The sequence below is a fragment of the Macaca mulatta genome, chromosome 7, assembly GCF_049350105.2.
Source record: "Macaca mulatta isolate MMU2019108-1 chromosome 7, T2T-MMU8v2.0, whole genome shotgun sequence".
In the NCBI taxonomy this organism is placed as follows: Eukaryota; Metazoa; Chordata; class Mammalia; order Primates; family Cercopithecidae; genus Macaca; species Macaca mulatta.
The window spans coordinates 133,069,220-133,086,052 of NC_133412.1; the positions used below are offsets into that span (position 1 = coordinate 133,069,220).

Genomic DNA, 16,833 nt, shown 5'->3' on the forward strand with positions numbered 1-16,833 from the left:
TATGTATAACAGTCTACAAAAGCTGAGTTTTTGACCCAGTAAATCTGCTTCTAGCACTCTATTGTAAATATGTATATAAAATGATATATATAAAAATATTTATATATATATCATTGCACTATTAATAATTTAAAAATTGGAAACTGTTTAATGAGAAGAGTTATACACTCAAGATAGTGTGTAGCTATTAATATTAAAAACCAAAGTTTTGAAATACATTTAATGCTTTTTTAAAGTGAGCAGTTCTTATTATAATTAGAAAAATATTCTTAAAGTAAAACATTAATAAAATTTAATTAAAATTAAAATTAATAATAAAGATTTCAATAAAAATCACAAGAGATCAATATATGGATATCACTTTATCACTTTATATCTGCTATTTTCATGTGCAAATGCATGTATTAAGTAAAATCTGCAAATGAGAAAAATAATGACTATAGATATATACAAATATATACATTTTAATGAATATGCTTAATCTCTTTTCTAATACCTGGATATATCTATTATAGAGGAGTGCAGATAACTAGTAAATTTCCACTTATATACACTTGCCCTTATAGAGTACAGTTTATCTGTTGTTGTTGTTGCTTTTATTTTACTTTAAATTCCAGGATACATGTGCAAAACATGCAAATGTTACATAGGTATACATTTGACATGATGGTTTGCTGCACCTATCAACCTGTCATCTAGGTTTTAAGCCCCACATGCGTTAGGTATTTGTCCTAATGCTCTCCCTCCCCTCGCCCCCCACCCCACAACAGGCCCTGGCGTGTGATGTTCCTCTCCCTGTGTCCATGTGTTCTCATTGTTCAACTCCCACTTGTGAGTAAGAAAATATGGTGTTTGGCTTTCTGTTCCTGTGTTAGTTTGCTGAGAATGATGGCTTCCAGCTTCATTCATGTCCCTGCAAAGGACATGAACTCATTCTTTTTAATGGCTGCATACTACTCCATGGTGTATATGTGCCACGTTTTCTTTATCCAGTCTGTCACTGATGGGCATTTGGGTTAGTTCCAAGCCTTTGCTATTGTAAATAGTGCTGCAATAAACATATGTGTGCATATGTCTTTATAGTAGAATGATTTATAATCCTTTGGGTGTATACCCAGCAATGGGATTGCTGGGTCAAATAGTATTTCTGGTTCTAGATCTTTGAGGAATCGTCACACTGTCTTTCACAATGGTTGAACTAATTTACACTCCCACCAACAGTGTAAAAGCGTTCTTATTTCTCCACATCCTCTCCAGCATCTGTTGTTTCCTGACTTTTTAATAATCGCCATTCTAACTGGCATGAGATGGTATCTCATCGTGGTTTTGATTTGCATTTCTCTAATGACCAGTGATAATGAGCTTTTCTTCATACGTCTGTTGGCAGCATAAATGTCTTCTTTTGAGAAGTGTCTGTTCGTATCCTTCGACCACATTTTGATGGGGTTGTTTTTTTCTCGTAAATTTGTTTAAATTCCTTGTAGATTCTGGATATTAGACCTTTGTCAGATGGGTATCTTGCAAAAATTTTCTCCAATTCTGTAGGTGGCCTGTTCAATCTGATGATAGTTTCTTTTGCTGTGCAGAAGCTCTTTAGTTTGATTAGATCCCATTTGTCAGTTTTGACTTTTGTTGCCATTGCTTTTAGTGTTTTAGTCATGAAGTCTTTGCCCATGCTTATGTCCTGCATGGTATTGCCTAGATTTTCTTCTAGGGTTTTTATGGGTTTGGGTTTTACATTTAAGTCTTTGAGCCATCTTGAGTTACGTTTTGTGTAAGGTGTGAGGAACGGGTCCAGTTTCTGTTTTCTGCATATGGCTAGCCAGTTTTCTCAGCACCATTTATTAAATAGGGAATCCCTTCCCCATTTCTTGTTTTTGTCAGGTTAGTCAAAGATCAGATGATTGAAGAAATGTGGTGTTATTTCTGAGGTCTCTGTTCTGTTCCATTGGTCTATATATCTGTTTTGGTACCAATATCATGCTGTTCTGGTTACTGTAGCCTTGTAGTATAGTTTGAAGTCAGGTAGTGTGATGCCTTGAGCTTTATTCTTCTTGCTTAGAATTGTCTTGGCTATACAGGCTCCTTTTTGGTTCCATATGAAATTTAAAGTAGTTTTTTCTAATTCTGTGAAGAAAGTCAATGGTAGCTTGATGGAATAGCATTGAATCTATAAATTTCTTTGGGGAGTATGACCATTTTCACGATATTGATTCTTCCTATCCATAAGCATGGAATGTTTTTCCATTTGTTTGTGTCCTCCCTTATTTCCTTGAGCAGTGGTTTGTAGTTCTCCTTGAAAAGGTCCTTTATGTCCCTTGTAAGTTGTATTCCTAGGTGATTTATTCTCTTTCTAGCAATTGTGAATGGGAGTTCACTCATGATTTGGCTCTTTGCTTATCTATTATTGGTGTTTAGGAATGGTTGTGATTTTGCACATTGATTTTGTATACTGAGACTTTGCTGAAGTTGCTTATCAGCTTAAGGAGTTTTGGGCTGAGATTGTGGGATTTTCTAAATATACAATCATGTCATCTGCAAACAGAGACAATTTGACTTCCTGTCTTCCTATTTGAATACCTTTATTTTTTTCTCTTGCCTGATTTCCCTGAACAGAACTTCCAATACTATGTTGAATAGGAGTGGTGAGAGGGGGCATTTTTGTCTTCAGCAATGTTTCCAGCTTTCGCCCATTCAGTATGATACTGGCTGTGGGTTTGTCATAAATAGCTTTTATTATTTTGAGATATGTTCCAGCAATACCTAGTTTTTTTGAGAGTTTTTAACATGAAGGGCTGTTGAATTTTATCGAAGGCCTTTTCTGCATCTATTGAGATAATCGTGGGTTTTGTCATTGGTTCTGTTTATGTGATGGATTACGTTTATTGATTTGCTTATGTTGAACCAGCCTTCCATCCCAGGGATGAGCTGACTTGATCATGGTGGATAACCTTTTTGATGTGCTGCTGGATTTGATTTGCCAGCATTTTATTGAGGATTTTTCATGGATGTTCATCAGGGATACTGGCCTGAAATTTTCTTTTTCTGTTGTATCTCTGCAAGCTTTTGGTATCAGGATGATACTGGCCTCATAAAATGAGTTATGGAGGAGTCCCTCTTTTTCTATTGTTTGGAATAGTTTCAGAAGGAATGGTACCAGCTCCTCTTTGTACCTCTGATAGAAGGTGGCTGTCAATCCATCTGGTCCTGGGCTTTTTTTGATTGGTAGGATATTAATTACTGCCTGAATTTCAGAACTTGTTATTGGTCTATTCAGGGATTCAACTTCGTTCTGATTTAGTCTTGGGAGGGTGTATGTGTCCAGGAATTTATCCATTTCTTCTAGATTTTCTAGTTTATTTGTGTAAAGGTGTTTGCAGTATTCTCTGATGGTAGTTTGTATTTCTTAGGGATCACTGGTGATATCCCTTTATCATTTTTATTGTGTCTATTTGATTCTTCCTCTTTTCTTCTTTACTAGTCTAGCTAGTGGTTCATCTATTTTGTTGATCTTTTCAAAAAACCAGCTCTGGCATTCATTGATTTTTTGAAGGGTTTTTCATATCTCTACCTCCTTCAGTTTTGCTCTAATCTTAGTTATTTGTCTTCTGCTAGCTTTTGAATTTGTTTGCTCTTGCTTCTATAGTTCTCTTAATTGTGAAGTTAGGGTGTCAATTTTAGATCTTTCCAGCTTTCTGTTGTGAGCATTTAGTGCTATAAATTTCCCTCTTAACACTGCTGTAGCTGTGTCCCAGATATTCTGGTACATTGTCTCTTTGTTCTCATTGGTTTCAAAGAACTATTTTATTTCTGCCTTAATTTTGTTATTTTCCCAGTATTATTAAGGAGCAGGTTGTCAATTTCCATATTGTTGTGTGGGTTTTAAGTGAGTTACTTAATCCTGAGTCCTAATTTAATTGCACTGTGGTCTGAGGGACCGTTTGTTATGATTTCCATTCATTTGCATTTGCTAAGGAGTATATTACTTCCAATTATGTGGTTGATTTTAGAATATATGCTATGTGGTGCTGAGAAGAATATATATTCTTGATTTGGGGTGGAGAGTTCTGTAGATGTCTATTATGTCTGCTTGGTACAGAGCTAAGTTCAAGTCCTGAATATCCTTGTTAACTTCCTGTCTTGTTGATCTGTCTAATATTGACAGTGGGGTGTTAAGGTCTCCCAGTATTATTGTGTGAGTGTCTAAGTCTCTTTGTAGATCTCTAAGAACTTATTTTATGAATCCGGGTGCTCCTTCCTGTATTGGGTGCATATATATTTAGGATAGTTAGCTCTTCTTGTTGCATTGATCCCTTTACCATTATGTGATACCCTTCTTTGTCTTTTTTGATCTTTGTTGGTGTAAAGTCTTTTTTATCAGAGACTAGGATTGCAACTCCTGCTTTTTTTTTTTTTTTTTTTTTTTTTTTGCTTTCCATTTGCTTGGTAAATATTCCTCCATTCCTTTATTTTGAACCTATGTGTGTCTTTGCACATGAGATGGGTCTCCTGAATACAGCACACCAATGGGTCTTTAATCTTTATCCAATTTGCCAGTCTGTGCCTTTTAATTGGGGCATTTAGCCCATTTACATTTAAGGTTAATATTATTATGTGTGAATTTGATCCTGTCATCATGATGCTAGCTGGTTATTTTGCACATTAATTTATGCAGTTTCTTCATGGTGTCATTGGTCTTTATATTTTGGTATGTTTTTGCTGTGGATGGTACCAGTTTTTCCTTTCTCTATTTAGTGCTTCCTTCAGGAGCTCTTGTAAGGTAGGCCTGGTGGTGACAGAATCCCTCAACATTTGCTTCTCTGTAAAGGATTTTATTTCTCCTTCACTTATGAAGGTTAGTTTGGCTGGATATGAAATTCTGGGTTGAAAATTCTTTTCTTTAAGAATGTTGAATATTGGCCCTCACTCTGTTCTGGCTTGTAGGGTTTCTGCAGAGAGATCTGCTGTTAGTCTGATGGGCTTCCCTTTGTAGGTAACCTGACCTTTCTCTCTGGCTGCTCTTAACATATTTTACTTTGTTTCAGTGTTGGAGAATCTCACAATTATGTGTCTTGGGGTTGCTCTTCTGAAGGAGTATCTTAATGGTGTTCTTTGTATTTCCTGAATTTGAATGTTGGCCTGTCTTGCTAGGGTGGGGAAGTTCTCCTGGATAATATCCTGAAGTGTGTTTTCCAGCTTGGTTCCATTTTCCCCATCACTTTCAGGGACCCCAATCAATCAGAGACTTGATATTTTCACATAATCCCATACTTATTGGAGGCTTTGTTCATTCCTTTTCATCTTTTTGCTCTAATCTTGTCTTCATGCCTTATTTCAGTAAGTTGATCTTCAATCTCTGACATCCTTTCTTCTGCTTGATCGATTTCAGCTATGGATACTTGTGTATGCTTCACAAAGTTCTTGTGCTGTGTTTTTCAGCTCCATCAGGTCATTTATGTTCTCTAAACTGGTTATTCTAGTTAGCAGTTCCTGTAACCTTTCATCAATGTTCTTAGCTTCCTTGCATTGGGTTAGAACTTGCTCCTTTAGCTCAAAGGATTTTGTTATCACCCACCTTCTGAAGTCTACTTCTGTTAATTCATCAGTCTCATTCTCTGTTCAGTTTTATGCCCTTGCTGGAGAGGAGTTGCAATCATTTGGAAGAGAAGAGGCATTCTGGTTTTTGGAATTTTCAGCGTTTTTGTGCTGGTTTTTCCTCATCTTCATGGATTTATCTACCTTTGATCTTTGAGGCTGATGACCTTCGGATGGGGTTTTTGTGTGAGGGTCCTTATGTTGATCTTGATGTTGTTGCTTTCTGTTTGTTAGTTTTTCTTCTAACAGGCCCCTCTTCTGCAGGTCTGCTGCAGTTTACTAGAGGTCTACTACAGACCCTGTTCATTTGGGTATCACAAGTAGAGGCTGCAGAATAGCAAAGATTGCTGCCTGCTCCTTCCTCTGGAAGCTTCATCCTGGAGGAGCACTGGCCTGATGCCAGCCAGAGCTCTCCTGTATGAGGTGTATGTCGACCCTGTTGGGAGGTGTCTTCCAGTCAGGAGGCATGGGGGTCGGGAACCCACTTGAGCAGGCAGTCTGTCCCTTAGCAGAGCTGGTGCACTGTGCTGGGAGAATCTCTCTTGTCAGAATTAGCTGCTGTCTTCAGAGCTGGTAGGCAGGAACGATTAAATCTGCTGAAGCTGTGCCCACAGCCACCCCTTCCACCAGGTGCTCTGTCCCAGGGAAGTGGGAGTTTTGTTTGTAAGCCCCTTACTGGGGCTGTTACCATTCCTTCAGAGATGCCCTGCCTAGCGAGGAGGAATCTAGAGAAGCAGTCTGACCACAGCCGCTTTGCCACCCAGCCGAGACCTCCCAACCTTCTTAGCACTGTCAGGGAAAAACCACCTACCAAAGCCCCAATAATGGCAGACACCCCTGCCCCAACCAATCTCAATCAACCCAGGTCGACTTCAGACTGCTGTGCTGGCAGCAGGAATTTCAAGCCAGTGGTTCTTAGCTTGCTGGGCTCCATGGCAGTGGGACCCACTGAGCGAGACCACTTGGCTCCCTGGCTTCAGTCCCCTCTGCAGGGGAGTGAATGATTCTATCTCGCAGGGGTTCCATGGCGGGCACCTGTAGTCCCAGCTACTCAGGAGACTGAGGCAGGAGAATGGCATGAACCCAGGAGGCGGAGCTTGCGGTAAGCTGAGATCACGCCACTGCACTGCAGCCTGGGCGACAGAGCAAGACCGTGTCTCAAAAAAAAAAAAAAAAAAAAAATACTCCTGCAGCTAGCTCAGTGTCTGCCCAAACAGCTGCCCAGTTTTGTGCTTGAAACCCAGAGCCCTGGTGGTGTAGGCACAGGAGGGAATCTCCTGATCTGCAGATTGCAAAAATGGTGGGAAAAGCATAGTAACCTGGCTGGATAGCAGAGTCCCTCATGGCTTCCCTTGGCTGGGGGAGGGAGGTCCCTGCTCCTTGCACTTCCTGGGTGATGTGACACCCCATCCTGCTTCTGCTCACCATTCATGGGTTGGACCCACTGTCTAACCAGTCCCCATGAGATGAACAGGTACCTCAGTTGGAAATGCAGTAATCACCTGCCTTCTGCATTGGTCTCACTGGAAGCTGCAGACCAGAGATGTTCCTATTCAGCCATCTTGGCCCCCCTCCTCAGTTCAGTTTATCTTTAAATTACATAAGGCTGAGATTAGAGTTAGACAAAAGAGGTTCTTGCTGTGGGCCCAGAATTTAAGGGAGTACCCAAAAACCTTAGTAATCAAGATAAATAATATTCAATGCAGCATTTTTAAATATCTACATTAATGCAAAAAGTTCATTATGATAAATGTAAAAACCCCAAAATAACAAAACCTTAAGACCAGTGCTGAGTCATGTAAGAGACTAAGACAAAAGGAAAAATGTGCACCCCTATATATATGCTTTTGTGTATTTCTACTAGTTATTTTTTTCCAGAACACCAAAATGGTTGAAAAATACTTAAAAATTGAAAAGTAGGTGTGTTAAAAATTACATTATTTTAATTTTAAATATTTGTACTAAAACCAGTATTTATTTTAATTTTACTTTGGCTTTAATAGAGGCAAACTTATTAAAACTATTTGAAAATCTGTTGCTTTGCTTATTTTCAGTTGAGAGACTGCCATGTTTGAAGTGGTTAAGGTTGGCACTTGGTCAAGAGAAACTGGCTGACTGAATTTGCACCCAAGTTGAAATCACATGTTTGGCATGCTTTTATGAAATTTAGCTTGTTTATTACCTGGATTCCCACTTTGTTCATTTAAATTAGACATTTGTTTAATAGATCCCATTAAAAATTAATATCTGAATTCTGAATTTGCCTAGACCATGTTTTATTTTTATTTTGCTCTCTGATGCAATGTTTTCCACAGTTGGAACGAGAACTGGCTGAACTCAAGGGCTCGGGCAAAGGGCACAGTGATGGATCCAATAACAGTAAAGTAACTGATCCTGAAACATTGAAGAGTTGTGAAACTGTCACTGAAGAACCAAGTCTTCAACAGAAGATATTGACCAAACTAAGTGCCTTGAATGAAAGGGTAACATTCTGGAACAAAAAACTAGATGAGTATGTTTAATTAATTATCTAGTTGTTCAGATTTAAAACCGAGAGAATCAGAATGTTTTGGGCCATCATTGACCCTAGTTCCCTTCTTCAGGAGTGTGAACAATTACAGTATGAAGTAAAGCATGAATTATATTCTTAGTACTAGTTCCTAGTACTTATAATCATCATGGGTTAAAAGCTGGCATACAGTTTTTTTGCAGAGGCAGTTCTTAATTAGGAACAGTAAGCTTCCTCCCAGTGGCTTCCTATCATATCACTGCTCTAGTGTCTGCAAACTAAAAACAATAGAGCCTCTGCTGGTGCATAAACTCACCAAACAGATGAGACCTGGCAAAGCCCACACACAGTAGAAACAAGTTCAGTCTCAATTATCAATTCAAAATGTAAAGCAAGAAGGCTTAGCAAGGACTGTGAATTTTTTTATTTACTAAGGCACTAAGTGGATAAGTTAGTGTGCCCTGTGATAATACTAAAAATGATGGTAACATGTATTGGGTTTTTATTTTGTGCCAGACTCTTTGCTAAGATCTTTACATGTATTTTGCATATATATAAAACAGCCATTTTAGAAATAAGGACTATGAATATTGCCATTTTACTAAGAAAACTGAGGCATAAAAAGTCCAAATGACATGTCTGAGAGCTGAAAGCTGTAAGTGGTAGAGCAAGGATAGTCTTCTAGCATTCGCATATTCTGAGAGTAGCAAAATTAAAAGTGATTTTAATTGCCAAAAATAGAATATCCTTTACATGGTTTAACTGTTAACACAAAACTTTATCCATTGAAAGGAAGCCTTGTGTTTTAACATCAGTTTAAAAAAAGTCTATCATAAGTTTTAATGTTGTGATTTGTAGATCATTCTAATAGCTGTGTGTATTTTTCTCTCCAACAGAATTGAAGCAATTTATCATATTGAAGTAAAACAAAAGAAGAAAAGTCATGGCTTATTGATCCCACTTTTGTTAACTGAGTTAGAGACTGTGGGAAATTTCCATTTTGAGGAAGGCACTCGATCTGATGACTGGTAAATCTTTTAGAAATTTAGTATAGCTTTAAAAATAATTTAAGTACTTAGGATCATCAACCAGAATATCAACTTGTAAAATCCTAGAATGTCCCATTTTTGGAACATCTCTCATGCAGAATATTCATCTATTAAAAATTGGCAGGCATCTATTGAAAATTGAAAATTACCTACTTTCCACCTATACATTTCTGTTTATGCCATTATCATGAGCCAGCCTTGAAGACATCCTAATGATTTATCATTGCTCTTTACCCAATTTTCCTTAGCCCAAGAGCAGAATATAATTTAGAAAAAAAAAGTTTATAATCAAGTTTTAATTTTTCATATGTTTATACTGTTTGTTTCTGGACTGGATATAGTGCATGTTTCTGAATATTGGTTGAGAAACTGGAACAGAGCAAGAATGCCAAAGCAGGACTGGCAACAGCAGGTTGCCAACATGGGAGGAGACTGTCTAGCAAATCTTCTGTAGGTCTGTGATCAGAGTGGAACCCACTGTTTAGAGATAGCTACAGTAAGGATGCACAAGAACACTACATGTTAGGATAAAGTATATGCTTATATCAGGAATTCAGGTCAAAAGCTTGTATCAGCAAAAGTGGAGAGACACCAGATTCAAGCAGAAATGAGACAGCCAGGCTTTAGAACCAAGGCCTACTAGTAGATACTAGGAAGTGGTTGTGTTGCTTCAATTAGAGGGGCACAATTTAAAATTACCCTTTAAAAAAAAAGTCATGAAGAAAAATATTGTTAAGTATGACTTTCACATTTCTGAGTCATTTTTTTTCAGAATTGAAGAGCCTGTGAAACAGAAAGATTGCTCTAGAGCCACAGTAGGAACTGGGTACATGGAAATACACCAGGAGACATGTCAAACTATAGAATGGACTTGGCACATAACCCTGGAGCATGATTTTACTTGAAGTCAATGTCAAAATAAATACTACTTTTTATAGTGTAGAATGTAAAACTTACACTAACTTTTTAGAAAAAAAACTGTCAGTGTTATGGGTTACTTTAAACCAAGTCCCCTGATTTCTATTAGACATGGCTTTTCTCTCACCTTTGTGAGTAAAAGCTTCTCAAAGGTCTTGGGAGAACTCTGGTGGAAAAGCGTAAGAAGCTCTTTGCAGGGGAAAAAGAGGCATTTTAAAATACTTTCCTTTGTATTAGTACATCCATTTGCCCAGGAGTTACTACTGTTTGCTTAACCACATTATTTGATTTTTATATACAAAGATATAAAAGGTGTTCATCCAGTTCCCATATAAACAAGTAAAGGCCTTGACTTTTCAAGTGCAAAAACTGAATGGTTTGTCTCTACTGGGTGCACATTTATATTCACTCAACCTAAACAGGAATTTTTTTTTTTTTTTTTGAGATAGAGTCTCGCTGTGTTCCCCAGACTGGAGTGCAGTGGCCCGATTTCAGCTCACTGCAACCTCTGCCTCCCAGGTTCAAGCGAGTCTCCTACCTCAGACTTCTGAGTAGCTGAGATTATAGGTGCATGCCACCACACCTGCTAATTTTTGTATTTTCAGTGGAGATGGGTTTTTGCCATGTTGGCCAGGCTGGTCTCAAACTCCTGGCCCAAGTGATCTTCCTACCTCGGCCTCCCAAAGTGCTGGGATCACGGGCATGAGCCACTGTGCCCAGCCCTAAACAGGATTTTTAAAACTTATTTCTGTTTCTTTTTAACTTATTGCAAAGGAAGCTCTTTGTGACAAGTGGATTAGTGAAAAAAAATGTAAAAGCAAAATGACCAAAAAGTCATTTAGATAACTATGTCAGCCTGATAGTAAATTAGGTGGATTTGATGGATTTTGATTAGCATTAACCTGTTTACTTGGTTTTAAAAAGGGTAACCTTGATTTATTTTAAGGAATAAATCAAATATATGTTAGCAGAATTTAAAGGACTGTTTTTTAGTTTTAGCATACTGCAAGTTTGGCTACTTTTCCTCTGATCTTTTATGCAAAGAAATAACTACTAAGTGCTTTAAATTGCTAGGCTACATTTCTAGTTGTTTTATTTAAACATTGACTTATCTTATTAATATTTTTAAGGCTAAGGATTCAGTATTTAAATAAAAAGTATTTGAGTAGAACTAGGACTGAAAGATTTTCTGTTAAAATTACCTTTATGTCTTTAACAACAACAAAACACTGCATGTTTCTAATTGTATGTCATTATCTCTTAGCTTCACTTCTTTTATGAAATAAAATTATTATATTTTCCAGTTTTAAAAAATCTTATTTTATAGAGACATGCTAGTTGAGTGGATTATTGCTACTATACCTTCATTATTATAGATTCATATTATTTACTGATGTGTTGCCAATTGAGTTACCCGTTGACATCAGACAACATTTATCAAGTAGGGACTCCAAAGCATAAAAGATGCTGTCCTTGTGCCTGAGAAGCTGTCAACCTGGTTATAGATACAGTCTATTTACAACTTTAAAAACCTTTAAAATACCACGAAACAATATACAAGTGACTCTGTAAGTTCCTTTGGGGAAGATATGATGTTTTGTGTGTCTTACAAGTCATAACATCTAGCATGGGGCTGGATTAATAGCCCAGTATATATTTACTAGTTGAAGCTTCCATATCACTTTATAGATACTCAACAGTTTTGCTTTGATGTATATAATGACTTTCAGTAATTAATCTGCCTCTTTATAAAGATTTCATGCTATACTATCTCAAGGAGCTACAGAAGCAGAAACTTTTTGTTTTATAGGGTTTTGAAACTGTTATGATGTTGATTTAAGTCAGTAAGCCTGTAAAAATATTTATTAAACCCTTATCTAGGATTATAAAGTATATTTTAATAGATTAAGTGTCAAACATTTAAAAACATATGTATCCTACATTTGCTAAATGAGCACATTATTGTATATTAACAAAATTTGTAGGCATATTTCTATGTAACTGAATATATTAGTCATTGATACATATCATTGTGAATGTTTATACCGTCAAGTCCCGCTGAATGAATGAGGATAAGGTACACAGTTCTGCTGATTCTAAAGGATTTGAACAGGAGTTATGATTAGTTTAGAGACCATACAGTGGAGAATAATGAATCCTCTACTGTAGGTAATTACTGAATGTAATTTGGAAGGCAACAAATAGCTGCAAAAGCTTTTGTTTTGTTTTGTTTTGTTTTATTGGCAGACTCTTCACCTACAGTGAAGGATCAGTGTTCTCCACTGTATGGTTTTAGACTATCATAACTTCTGTTCAGATCTTTTAAAGTCAGCTGAACTGTGTACCGCACTGCTCTTGAAGCAAATGCAGTACTCCACCACATAAGTGGTTTTGTTTGTTCTGCTTCCTTCACCCAGAATGCTTTTGCATCCCTCACCCTTACTTCATCATTGCTCAGCTGTTGAATTCCTGGGCAACATAAAATATCCATGAAAAAATCACACCTCATAGCTCCTGCCTTCCTGGGGGACCAGCCTAGAAGCTAGATATTGCCTATTCATTCCTTCCACCCATTCATGAGACGCCTCAAGCCCAATATCCACTATATAGCAAAAGCTTTATCTAAAACACCTGCAGCCCTAGTTTCTATCAGAGTGCAGAAAGCTTCCAGGACATGTTATTTAGGGGAAACTTGACAGATTTAGGCCCAGCAAATGATCCCTCTATAGGAGGGGCACTAGCTTCCCCACCTCAGATGATAATGTGGCTGTTTTAGTAGGTCCTCTGAACTGGTTAGCAGGCATCATGCTTGATTGCAACACTATTCATATCTGTCTTCTCTACCAGACTGTGAGGTCCTCTGAGATTAGTTTGATTTAGGCAGCTGTCTTTTCAACTCCAGGGGAGAAGTAATTTATAAGATCCTGGCTGCATTGATTAAGTATTTGCTTGTGAGAAATACAGATGCCCTAAGTTAGGAGCTCGCTCTTAGGCTCAAGGAGAGGCTACCCATCAGGAAGCTCACCTCTGTGACTTTAGCTCACACCCATTTCAGATCCTGGTTGATTATGTAGGTGAGGACCTAGATCTTTCATTAAAGGCAAATGTATTCCTTATAAGATCATTTACTTCCTTCTCAAGATGATCCATTTTTCAATCTCATCTCAATCTAGGTTCTGTGCTAGACAGGACCGGAATTTTATGCGTATGGCCAGGTGAGGGCAGCAGAGAGCAAACAAGCGCTTCAGTGTTCTTCACACAGCTGGCTCCTGCTGCTCCTCCTCCAATTTTCAGATCAAATATCTTAACGTCTCTGAAAGGTCTCCTCCAAGGCCCTATCTTAAGTAGGTCCCCTTTGCATTCCTTACCCCAAGCTTCTCTTCAGAGCCCTTATCAGTTTAGAAATTTTATTTCTGGCTTTACTTGTTTAGGCTTCATTAGAGCAGACATTGCCTCTTTCATATCCGTATTCATAGTCAGGAAGTTATTTCAGTAGTCCAATGAGAGATCGTGGTGATTTGGATTAGGATGGTAACAGTGGTGATGATAAAACATGATCATATTCAGGATGGATTCTAGATGTAGAGCCAGGTGAACTTCCTAAAGAATTAGATACTGGGGCCGGGTGCGGTGGCTCAGGGCTGTAATCCCAGCGCTTTGGGAGGCTGAGGCAGGCGGATCACTAGGTCAGGAGATTGAGACCATCCTGGCTAACACGGTGAAACCCCGTCTCTACTAAAAATATAAAAAATTAGCCGGGCGTGGTGGCAGACGCCTGTAGTCCCAGCTACCCGGGCGGCTGAGGCGGGAGAATGGCGTGAACCCGGGAGGCGGAGCTTGCAGTGAGCGGAGATCGCGCCATTGCCCTCCAGCCAGGGCGACAGAGCGAGACTCCGTCTCAAAAACAAAAACAAAAACAAACAAACAAAAAAGATTTGGATACTGGTAAGGAAGAAAGGAGAGGATTATTCCTACGGTTTTGACTTAAGCTACCAGTTAAATGGTGGTGCCATATACTGAGATGGAAAATACTCAGAGGAGCAAGTTTGGGGTGCAGTGTTAGTTATGTTAAGTTGGAGTCACCTATTTAATATGCAGATGGACATATCAAGTAGGTAGTTAGAGATTCAAGTCTGGGTATAACCAGCTAAGTTGGGTAGAGATCAAGACTAGAAATAAAATGTTGTAATTTATCAGGATGTATATACAACCAAGGAACCACGTGAAATCATCTAGGGAGAGTGTTCATGGAAACAAGAGGAAGGCCAAAGGCTGATCCCTGGGCAGTTCAACATCTAAAAGTCTATCTGAGAAGACCCAGCAAAGAAAACTATGAAAGAGCAGCCAATAAGAGGAAGGCGTGTGTAGTTTCCCTGAAGCTAAGAAAGAACATGTTTCAGAAAGTGAGGATTGCTCAACCAACGTGTCTTCCAGGCAGAACAAATGTGCAATAAATGAATAAACAGAGCCACTATATGATTATAGTATCTTTAGCAAAAAACACAAAATATGAGCCATAGCTTTTATCATATGTAATCTTCTATTCTTAAACATTTTAAGGAAAATCTGTTATTCTCTTCATGTATATTCTGTATGCCCACATAGGTTTAATTTCTGCTATGAATTAATTCTGTCACGTTTTTGTGCCTGGGACTTCAGAACATACGGTATTACAGGAGTAAAAGTAAAACGCATCATTAAAGTTAACAACCGTATTCTGAGATTAAAATTCGAAGAGAAATTTCAAAAGTTTTTGGAGAATGAAGATATGCATGATTCAGAGTAAGAAGTTGAATTCTTTATGGAACAACTTTAAAAAGTTTGACCGTATTTGTAAAATTTCTATTTTAAAAGTTACAGCATTAAAAATACACATATACCTTGTTAGTAAATGTTTCCTTTTTATGCATTTCCCATGGCTAGGATGACCTCATAATTTATCCACATAGAGCCTGTTTTTGAGGTTGAAGGCAGGGGAGCTATTAATAATAACACTAGAACATTGCATGTAAATGAGAAATATCCCTGGCAGGACATATGGTTATCTTATCTACGGCTAAGCTTTTGTGAAATCAATCCTCAAACTTCTTCTGTTTCACTTATTCTTAAGGAGCTACCGAAGGATGCTGGAATGCCTTTTTTATGTTTTTGATCCTGAAGTTACAGTGAAGAAAAAGCATCTTCTACAAATACTTGAAAAAGGATTCAAAGAGAGTGAAACAAGCAAGGTAGCATAGAATGTCATTTAGAATAATGCTTTCTTCCTAGCAAGTGGAGCTCTGCCACTGGTTAAGCATGATTCCCAATCCTTTTATCCATATTTATAGTAAACTTCTACTGCTGTTTCACAAAAAGCTTAGTGTTATTATGGAAAGTATAGCATCTTTCCTCTTCGGATTATACCAAAGTAAGTCTATCAATTACTACTGTCTGACCCTACTTAATCCTTCTAGGCATCTTATTTTTATGTTATGATCCTTTTGTTGATGGTTTTGAAATCTGCTTTTTAAATTGGCTATACATATTTAATCTGTTGTAAACTCTCCAGAGTCTTCACCTTGAAACAATTCAGTCACTTAACTCCACTGTACTTTGTAGCTATTGTCCTGTTTTCACTTTCTTTTTACTGCTACCATTTCTTTATTCTCTACTTCACTATTCCCCATCTTGCTGCTGATCTTGCTTTATCATTGGTAACTTCTGATGCCCCAAGTACCCAACCAATCTTTCTCAGACCTCCACCGTCTTCACGAGGCAGCTGTAGCACACTGGTGTAGAGCAGCGCTTCCCAGTTCTTTTCACATCATGACACACATAAAATGATAATATTGCTGCATTTGGATCCTGATTTCACTCCTCAGCAGCTATGTGACTTCACCTCTCTGTTCATCTGTTTCTTCCTATCTGTAAAATGAAGATAATAATAATATCTATTTTGCAGAGTTGTTACGATTTAGTGAGATAATGCATTAAAAAGTTCTTGGATATTTGTACACCAGTGTTCATGACATCACTATTCAAATAGCCAAAAAACTAGAAACAATGCAAATATGCATCAACAGATGCATGGATAAACAAAAGTGGAATATACATACAATGGAATGCTATTCAGTCATAAAAAGAAATGAAATTCTGAAACATCCTACAACACGGAAGAACCTTGGAAACATTATGCTAGTGAAATAATAAGCCAGATGAAAATGGAAAAATATTGTAAGATTCCATGTATGTGGAGTACCTAGAATAGGCAAATTCAAAGACAGAAAGTAGAATAGAGGTTACCAGAAGCTCTGGGAGAGGAGGGGGTAGGGAGTTACTGTTTAATGGGTACAGAGTTTCAGTTTGGAATAATGAAAAAGTTCTGGAAATGGATGGTGCTGATGGTTGCACAACAATGTGAATGTACCTAATGCTACTGAATTGTATGCTTGAAAATGGCTAAAATGGGACATTCTATCTTGTGTGTATTTTGCCACAATAAAAAAAATCACCCCCCAAAAAAGCATTCCATACACTCAATGGGGAATGGGTTGGTGGGAGTAGAAGCAGATGACAAGGCACTATGTGGGGGAGTTATTGCAGCAGCTCAGGCCGTAGAGGTTGGTACTCTGCTGCAGGGTGGTGGTGAGAGTGCTCTCATTGTACTTTATGGAGAAGTAAGAAGGAGATGAGGAATTCAGGGTTTTACAAGGCAGAGTGAATTGCTCACATTCAGTCCAGAGAACTATGAACCATTATCAGGAGAGGGTGAGGGAAGGATGA

At 38.0% G+C, this 16,833-nt stretch overlaps 1 protein-coding gene across 1 annotated transcript in view; it reads left to right on the forward strand.

Moving 5' to 3' along the window:
- The window catches only part of LRRC9 (leucine rich repeat containing 9), a 142,592-nt gene that overhangs the window by 27,254 nt on the left and 98,505 nt on the right, over window positions 1-16,833 (forward strand). The window contains exons 9-12 of the mRNA XM_015143805.3: window positions 7,911-8,107; window positions 9,001-9,132; window positions 14,677-14,853; window positions 15,182-15,299. Of these exons, the coding sequence (XP_014999291.1) occupies window positions 7,911-8,107; window positions 9,001-9,132; window positions 14,677-14,853; window positions 15,182-15,299 (624 nt within the window). The remainder of the gene's footprint in view (window positions 1-7,910; window positions 8,108-9,000; window positions 9,133-14,676; window positions 14,854-15,181; window positions 15,300-16,833) is intronic.